This window comes from Adiantum capillus-veneris, chromosome 19 (genome assembly GCF_014529385.1).
Source record: "Adiantum capillus-veneris isolate H3 chromosome 19, ASM1452938v2, whole genome shotgun sequence".
In the NCBI taxonomy this organism is placed as follows: Eukaryota; Viridiplantae; Streptophyta; class Polypodiopsida; order Polypodiales; family Pteridaceae; genus Adiantum; species Adiantum capillus-veneris.
In genome coordinates this window covers 136665695-136674877 of record NC_140949.1, presented here as the reverse complement: position 1 = coordinate 136674877, position 9183 = coordinate 136665695, and the positions used below count along the sequence as shown (strand labels likewise).

General features: G+C 42.3%; 1 protein-coding gene across 1 annotated transcript; it reads left to right on the top strand.

Moving 5' to 3' along the window:
* The first annotated feature begins 448 nt into the window (after positions 1–448).
* On the top strand, positions 449–2089 carry LOC147434932 (phospholipase A1-Igamma1, chloroplastic-like). Its single transcript, XM_086490054.1, has 2 exons — positions 449–906; positions 1492–2089. Exons 1-2 carry the CDS (start codon positions 449–451, stop codon positions 2087–2089), a joined length of 1056 nt encoding a protein of 351 aa, XP_086346180.1.
* The last annotated feature ends 7094 nt before the right edge of the window (positions 2090–9183 follow it).

Genomic DNA, 9183 nt, shown 5'->3' with positions numbered 1-9183 from the left:
TATAATAAGCCATGGCCGGAAAAGGCATAGTTGAAACGCTCGAGAGCATCGTTCGATGCACGGTCGCTGCCCTCACATCCAACGACCCCGTGCAAGCTGTCCTTGACCACATCACTGGAGACCGAGATTGTAAGCATCTGCATTAACATGTCACGTGATTGTTGTATTCATCTACTCGGCTTAGATTTGTTCAGAACTTAATTAGAAACCTACATTTTCTCACAATTTTGCACGATCTGCCATCACATCGATCGAACTGCAAATTGTACTCTAATTATTTATACATGGCTTGGATCAACATATTTGCTTGTGATTATACAGACACATGCATATTTTGATGACCTATCTACCCACATGGGAAGATGTCAAAAACTTGTTGGGAATCAGTAAATATAGGCTCTTACATTATGATCTCAATGTGTTTTGCATGACGAGTGCAGTAAACAACATGGAAGAGAACAGCAGCAGCGACTCCGACAGCGATTCAGACGCTAACAGCAGAGAAGAGCATCACAAGGAGTTTGTAGACATTCATCCATTCCTGGATATGGCGATTGCTGCATACGAGGATAAAAGCATGGCCGATGAGTTTCCATTCGTACGAAGAAGCCAGCTAATTAGAGATGTACAAGACCCTTGTGTTCTCAGATGGGGCATCAAAACAGATACAGAGGTTCATGTGTGCGTGTTGGAGGATGGGTCGCTTGCCTTTGCCTTCCGAGGCACAGAGTTAAAACTTGAGGATCTGGATTCCCTGGTAAGAGACCTCACAACTGATGTGATGAAGCGCCAAATCCCTGTGGAGCTCTATGATGCATCTAATAAGATTGCATACCGGGCCGACCCCGCCATAAAGGCTCATGAAGGCTTCCAACTTGCATTTCGAGACGTGACAAAGACTTCCAGGTACAAATGTTAATAGGCTAATGGCTCGATTCTCTCACAAAATGTTTTTTTGGCCCTCTTTCTCCCATGGAATATAGACTCCAGGGCTCCTTTATCTAGATTCTAGGCTAAAGCCTCTTCAAAATGAAAAATGGCCGCCTCTATTTTGGGCAAGAAGGTTCTCAAGCCGATTCAAATTATGAAATTTTTTGTTGCAAAGCCTGCTCCATAAAAGATGTTTCCCGAGCCTTGATTATAGAGCTCTCAGCATCACTTGGACGACGTGGGGCTCGGGAACTACCGCCCCCCTCGTCGCATAGTGGGATGGTGTCCAAAAGCTTCTTGTGGAATTTCCCACGACGTTGTTTCTCCCTAGAGTGATGAACATCATATTGAGCTACAGTACTTAAGGATATTAGGACCGTGCATATGTTGGGTACACAATGTGGGAATTATAGCTCTCGGACATTAATGTGGGAAATCTGATCTGTCGTGTGAATGCCCCTCCCCCCCCCCTTCTCTCCCTCTCATGAATCCATAATTAATGGCTTCTTGATCTTCATCATATTAATAACTGATCCCACCCTTTTTCTTTGAATTAATTAGGCCCGACGAGAACATACGCATGGTGGCCGAACAGCTAGGAGCACATGCAAAAAATGTGCGCCGCGTGATTTGCATGGGGCACAGCCTCGGAGGTGCATTGGCGACACTGTGTGCGCAATGGTGTCAATATGTGGCATACAAAAAAGCACAGATATGGTGCGTGACGGTGGGATCGCCGCGGGTGGGAAACACGGAGTTTGCTCAGGATTTCGACATGAATGTGGTGAAAGACGGCAGGAGCTACAGGGTGGTGAACAAGGGAGATATTGTGCCCTATATACCATGGATTGGGACCCCATGGTCGACTGTGTATAAGCATGTGGGTGGGCTCATGTATCTCATGCGTACAAAAGAAAATATAGTTTCAGCAGCAGCTGGCAGCAGTACTTCGAGCACTAGCGTACATATTACTCTCAAGCGTCGCAAGCGTCGGCTTCATGTAAGTTTCAATGCGCGTAACTTGACGGACCACAAGCGTCACGCCTACAAAGAATCGGTGAGGATGTTGATCTTTGCGTTGCCGCATCTTCATGGCCGTCGATTGTACCGCATCCCACCCTTGGATAGCTATATTACTCGGCCGGTCAACCACAACTGATTATTACACTGTATCCCTCCGCAAGATTGCAGCCACTCAATGGATATAAGACCCCTTTGGGGTCACAAAAATGTCATTGGTCTCTGTCCCTTCCTTTGCTTGGAGTATTGAGATGAAAGATCTCTAATAATTGCTAAGCACTAAAATAATATTGCATGTGCTGGGTCAACAACACGCGTCCACATCCAATGTCCTATAGCTAAGAGAATTGAATATACACTCATATAAGTAAGTGAAACACATCAAAAGCCATAGTTAAACATATTGTACATAGTTCTAACATCAAATGTTAGTTCTTTGATTGCCTTTGTATACTTTTCGTCAAAGAATGCCCGAGTGTTTTTTGCATTCTGATAGTCCATGAGAGTTAACATTGTTTGAAGATTCTCTCGCTCTCGCGGTAAGCCATCGTGAGTCCTCACAATGTTATATTTGTTTGAAAACATTCCAAGCCATGGTACATTTTTCTCTCAGATTATCTTGTTACTATGGGGCAAGGCCTCTCATTTGTGTTATTGATGCAAGATTGTCTTCTAATTAGTGTCTAGTTAGTTGTTGCATGAGATCGAAGTGTGTGTGTGTGAAGGATCTACTCTCTCTCTCTCTCTCTCTCTCTCTCTAAGCCATCGTGAGTCCTCACAATGTTATATTTGTTTCAAACATTCCAAGGCATGCTACATTTTTCTCTCAGATTATCTTGTTACTATGGGGCAAGGCCTCTCATTAGTGTTATTGATGCAAGATTGTCTTCTAATTAGTGTCTAGTTAGTTGTTGCATGAGATCGAAGTGTGTGTGTGTGAAGGATCTACTCTCTCTCTCTCTCTCTCTCTCTCTCTCTCTAAGCCATCGTGAGTCCTCACAATGTTATATTTGTTTGAAAACATTCCAAGGCATGGTACATTTTTCTCTCAGATTATCTTGTTACTATGGGGCAAGGCCTCTCATTTGTGTTATTGATGCAAGATTGTCTTCTAATTAGTGTCTAGCTAGTTGTTGCATGAGATCAAAGTGTGTGTGTGTGAAGGATCTACTCTCTCTCTCTCTCTCTCTTTCTTTCTCTGGAGGCCATCTTATTACTATGGGGAGAAGTCTCTCATTTGTGTTATTGATGCAAGATTGTCTTCTACTCGGTCTCTAGTTAGTGATTGCATGAGATTGGAGTGTGTATGTGAAGGATCTATGCACAAGTAGGATTGCATAATGCTAATTAGAGTTCCATATGTTTGTGTGTACTTGAATAGTGTGATATTATTGGTGATTAGTGAGAGGGTAGTGTCAACGTCCATGTGTGTATGAGATTGAGCCTAGTCCAAAGATAAGCTCTCTCTCTCTCTCTCTCTCTCTCTCTCTCTCTCACACACACACACACACACACACACACGTACACCCATGTGGCATTACATAGGCCCTTGTGAGATCCTCACCTTGTTCATGTTGTACTGAACATCATGATCTTGTTGGGGTAAAGGCGATGTGCCTCTTATCCCGATCGGATGTGCCAGAGGCGTATGACCGCCCATCATTTGTACACACCTTATAGGAGAATCAGGGGCTCTCTCATGAATAGTGGAGAGTAGCTCCACCCACACACAAGTCACCTTCTTCTCTCACGCACGCACACTCGTACAATTGCATAATCGCTCTCAATCCTCACAATTGATACCACTTGTGAGGATCGGGGAGCAAGTGCGAGTATGTGAGAGTGTGTGCATGAGAGAAAAGAAGATGCTTGTAGTGGTGGAGTAAGCCTCACCAAAATCTATGAAAGAGCGAGGAGAGAGCCCCTTATTCTTATATCTACTAAAGAATAAGGTGTGTACAAAGGATGGGCAGTCGGACGTGTTTAGCGCATCCGGCCGAGTAAGAGGCACACTACCTTTATTGCAACAATCTCCCACTTAAAGGTGAGTTTTCCTGATAAGTGGTACTACTGAAGGACCTAGTTGTATGTACATGAGGTATAGGGAGGAATCTCATCTCAACATATGCTCACAGGCTCTCTTGAAGTCGATGCATGTTCCCTTATAGGCTCTAGCGGTGTGCGGAAGAGTATATCCCCCCTAGAATCAACATGCATACCATGTATGTATCTTCTAATGCCCTTCCTTACTCTATGGTGCATCATGCTAGTGTCAATCATCGCACAAGTGGCAATCCTAACTGCAAATACTCCCATTATGGCTGATATATCAGGTCTCGACATTAAGAGGTGGTACATGAGAGTCCCAAAGTGTGATGACAAGCACATTATCTCTTTCAGCATATTTGTGGCAATTGCATCAATGCCATTCTGAGTTGAGTTTATGCTCCTTGTACACAGGAAACTTTGCCAGAATTTCCCCAGGTTTCTTACCTTTCTCAATAGTGGTCGACTTTACTCCCACTTTGATGGGCATACAATTGTTTTGGACACAGGCAAGTGTTCACGTAACCGCACTTACAAGAGTGCATATGAGATGTATGCTTGTGTGGCTACGAGCTGAGAAATTACTTGATCATTCCTCAAGCAATTTTAGCATGATCATGTGCATCAAAAAGCCCTTGAAGAATATGCACATACATAAATCAAACATGCCAATTGCACCAATGTAAGAAAATTAGACAGTGTGACAACATGCAAAAAGAAAAATAAAAACTACAAGTTAAGATCTAATATTGCATATAAAGTTGGTAGAGATAGCCTAGAAAACTAGTGAATTAATTAAGCAATTACTTGATCATTCCTCAAACAATTTTAGCATGAGCAGATGCATTAAAAATCCCTTGAAGAATATGCACATACATAAATCACACATGCCAATTGCACCAACGTAAGAAAATCAGAGAGTGTGACAACATGCAAAAAGAAAAAGAAAAAATGCAAGTTAAACCTCAATCTAGTTACTTTAAATCATTGGCTAGGATAGTGGCCATGTAGACATGCCCAAATGCAACTGTAATGCCAAGAGAGGAGCATTAAGTCTAGCATATAGGATCTAAGAGTGATTAGGAAACACATCAAAAGCCATAGTTAAACATATTTTACATAGTTCTAAAGTAAAATTTTAGTTCTTTGATTGCCTTTGTATACTTTTTGTCAAAGAATGGCTGAGTGTTTTTTGCGTTCGGATGGTCCATGAGAGGTTACATTGTTTGAAGACTCTCTCTCTCTCTCTCTCTCTCTCTCTCTCTCCCCGGAAGCCATCGTGAGTCCTCACTGTATTATATTTGTTTGAAAACATTCCAAGGCATGGTACATCTTGTTACTATGGGGCAAGGCCTCTCATTTGTGTTATTGATGCAAGATTGTCTTCTGATTAGTCTCTAGTTAATTGTTGCATGAGATCAAAGTGTGTGTGTGTGTGTGTGTGTGTGAAGGATCTACTCTCTCTCTCTCTCTCTCTCTCTCTCTCTCTTCCCCCCCTTCTGTAAGTCATTGTGATTCCTCACCGTATTATTTGTTTGAATACATTCCAAGGCTAGATATGGCACATTTTTCTCTGGAGCTCATCTTATTACTATGGGGACAAGTCTCTCATTTGTGTTATTGATGCAAGATTGTCTTCTACTCGGTCTCTAGTTAGTGATTGCATTAGATTGGAGTGTGCATGTGAAGGATCTATGCACAAGTAGGAACGCATATTGCTAATTAGAGTTCCATATGTTTGTGTGTACTTGAATAGTGTGATATTATTGGTGATTAGTGAGAGGGTAGTGTCAACATCCATGTGTATATGAGATTGAGCAATGTCTAGTCCAATTTGAGCAATGCCTAGTCCAAAGATTAGCTCTCTCGGAGAGAGCTCATTTGGCCAACTTACAAGCACGAGCAGAGACAGAGAAGAAGGCGGCACAAGGTAAAGCTCAAGCCACCCAACAAGCAAAGGCTGGGAGCTCAAAGCCTTCAAAAATCCCTCAGAGAGTCAAGCAATGTGAAAAAAGAAAAAGGGACCAGGTAACACCAGAAGAGCAACAAACCCAAGAGGAGAGGATGAAAAAATACAAAGATGATGCTCCTCAATGGGCGAGGCAGGCGGTTCCTCCACCACCACCACCAACACAAAAAAAGCGGAGATGGAAGCCAGGCCCAGTGGCTCTGCGTGAGATCAGGAAATATCAAAAGAGCATTGAGCCAATCTTACCAAAGCTACCTTCTCTCGGGTGGTGAGAGAGATGATTGATAAATATAGCGACTCCGTTACAAGAATACAACGCACAGTTTTACTGGCCCTATAGGATGCCGTCGAAAACATTTTGGTGCAGCTTTTTTAGGATGGCGTCTCCTGTATGGCGCATGCAAAGGTGTAACATTAAAAAATACGGATTTAACCTTAGCATTAAATTTAAGAAATGAAGGATGCTTCATAATATGTAATTTATCCCATGTACTATCTCTTTATGAGATTAGTATCTTTTTCTATAATATCAAATGGTGAATTTCTACCATTCCATGCAATTGTTAAATTTTAATTGGTACATTGTGCGGGCGGGGTCGGACGGGGCAAAAAAAGTCCCTGTGTGCCACGACGCGTAGGGGCTTTTTTTGCCCCTTTCGACCCCGCCTGCAGTGACAGAATTGCTCCCTGCACGTCGTGGCGCACAGGGGCTTTTTTTGTCCCGTTTGATCCAGCCCAGCGCCACCAAAGGATCACATGCTCTTCTTGATCCCGTACGCCCCCCCCCCCCGTTTCAAAAATTATCGCCGAGATGCTCCTCCCAATCGCCCGATGGTTGCATGTTTGAGGTTCTATGCATGTGTGCCTTGCTGGGAAAAAATGGAAACTATTGAACAATATGAATAAAAAGATACTGAATGGTGACAAGAATCATTGACAAAAACAATTATTCTTTATTGATTTGGATGTTACATCATGGTCGATTGTTTTTTTTATGAATTACATCTTTGGGTATTGGGCGAATGGCCGAATTGACGCCAAGGGATTTTACAATTTCCTTTGGGTTTGTCAACCCTTGACCTAGGCTCAAGGCGTAGTGGGAGAGGACTAAGCCTGGGTGTTTGCTTGTAAAGGCATACAATGCTACCTCTCGGTCCACCAATATACATTTCTGAGCTTTTAGGGTGAGAGAATCTTCAGCGAGTATGCCACTTAATGCTTTACACTTTAGTAGCTCTACAAAACCATTCTTGGAGAACTCTGTGTGAGAAACTCTAAGAATCAATGGCCCCAGATGGATCACGTAGTGCCAAAGAGAGCTATCCCTACCCGTGGAGACGTTGCGCGAACCTCCAGTATGCATTGCAAACTTATCAACATGATAAGCCGTCTGCAAAGCATTTTAATTGATATTAACACTTGTAGTAAGGAATACTAGAAATTCTACTAGGTTAAGATTTATTTACTTCATTTTCTTCATCCCTATCTTCAAGATTTTTCTTTGTAAGATCGATGCTAGATCAATCATATCTACCAATCGCGATCAGTGGTTTGTGTGGATGAAATGCACTCTTCGTTACGCTTTCATAGAAAGAGGCACATGGTTTTATTTCCACTAGTGTACTTGCTACTGTTTGCACAACTGTTGTTCATTTTCACTGGGAGGAAAGAGAGGCTTGCTGGGAGATCTTGGTCTTCAAAGTCAATTTGAAAATTGACTTTCTCTTCCTTTTCACTAGGATCCTTCATGCCCGCATAGATAGCAAGCACTACAAGCGACTCATCTTCTCTAGGCCCTAAAGTTTTGGCAATGTCGTCACTGAACAGAAACTGACGATCATCCACCACCACTGGATGCAAAGTGAGAATTTGGAGGTCTGAAAGCTCTTCCAGCACCTCATCTCCCTCTATCATTCGATCTTCCTCCTCAGTGGTGCTGGGATCTTGCAAGAGTACGAGTGCCATAGATGCTTCGGCCTCCTCATTTATCTCTTTGATAACTTCATTTGATTCCTCCACAATGGGCACAGGAGGTCTTTGGTTGACCCTTTCCTTTGATTTTCCCTTGTCCATGCCCTCAAGCACAAGTAATTCCAGAACCATGTCCCATGAAATAAATTGGGTGCCTATGCACCCCATGCCCAAATCCATGAGATCATCCTCATCCTCTATCCTGAAGTCCCGTTCCATGAGGCCTTTAATAAACCTCAACAAGAAAAACCGGAAGTTTTTGTCAGCCACATAGAGATGCTTCCAGAAATCCACTGGCAACCATGCCGTGTCAAATCCCTCAAAGATTATGGCATATTCCTCCATGTGATGCACCATGTAGTCAAGAAAGATTTTGAATGCGTCTGCATGAAGGTTGGCAGTAGCCTACATGTCAATTGCCCCCTTGAACACACTAAGTAGTTCATGTGCTCGATCTGCAAGTCCTACCTTTTCTAATTGTGTGAGAAGTGCATCAATAAGCGACGTTGCCATGGGTTTGTTCGCAAAGAAGATGTGAAGAGAGCTTAGAGCTAGAGTTTTGTGAATGTGAGAAATGAAGTTTAAAAACTAGAAAGTCACTTATCCACCCAAAGTCACTTATAAATCCAAGCTCACTTATAAACCCAAACCCACTTTTTGAAATTCACTTAAATTAATGTCAAAATAACTTAAAACTTTAATTTTAAACAAAATCCCGTGACAACGCATTGAAAGACACCAACATTGAAAACATTTGTGTTCCACAACAAATAAATTGCACATTTCAATCAAAAACTTGAACAAGTTGAGAATAAAAAAGTATGCGTAGAAACGAGATTCAAAACACCGTATGTATTAATGTGGACAAAATCCCTGTCAGTTACAAGCTTTTACAAAAATACATCACAAAAACGGAACGTTTTCACACAGAAAGCTCTTCTCTTTCTTGGAGCGAACAATCTTTTCATTGATTACAAAGAGATATTGCTTGGGCAAGGTATATCTGAGATTAAGATACTCGCGAAGGTGACTGAGATGCCAGTCATTGTTCACTGTAATGTTGTACACTGCATCATCGTGGAGATGTATTTGCAGGTCAACTGATTCTCTAGCAGCAACCTCAAAATCTAGTGCCTCCCATTCTCCCATCGTCAGCTTCCATCTTCTATAGGGAAAGACCATCGACAAGCTTTGCTTCGCAATATGGTATCTAAAAACCACCTTGTCAACAACTACAAAGCACTTGA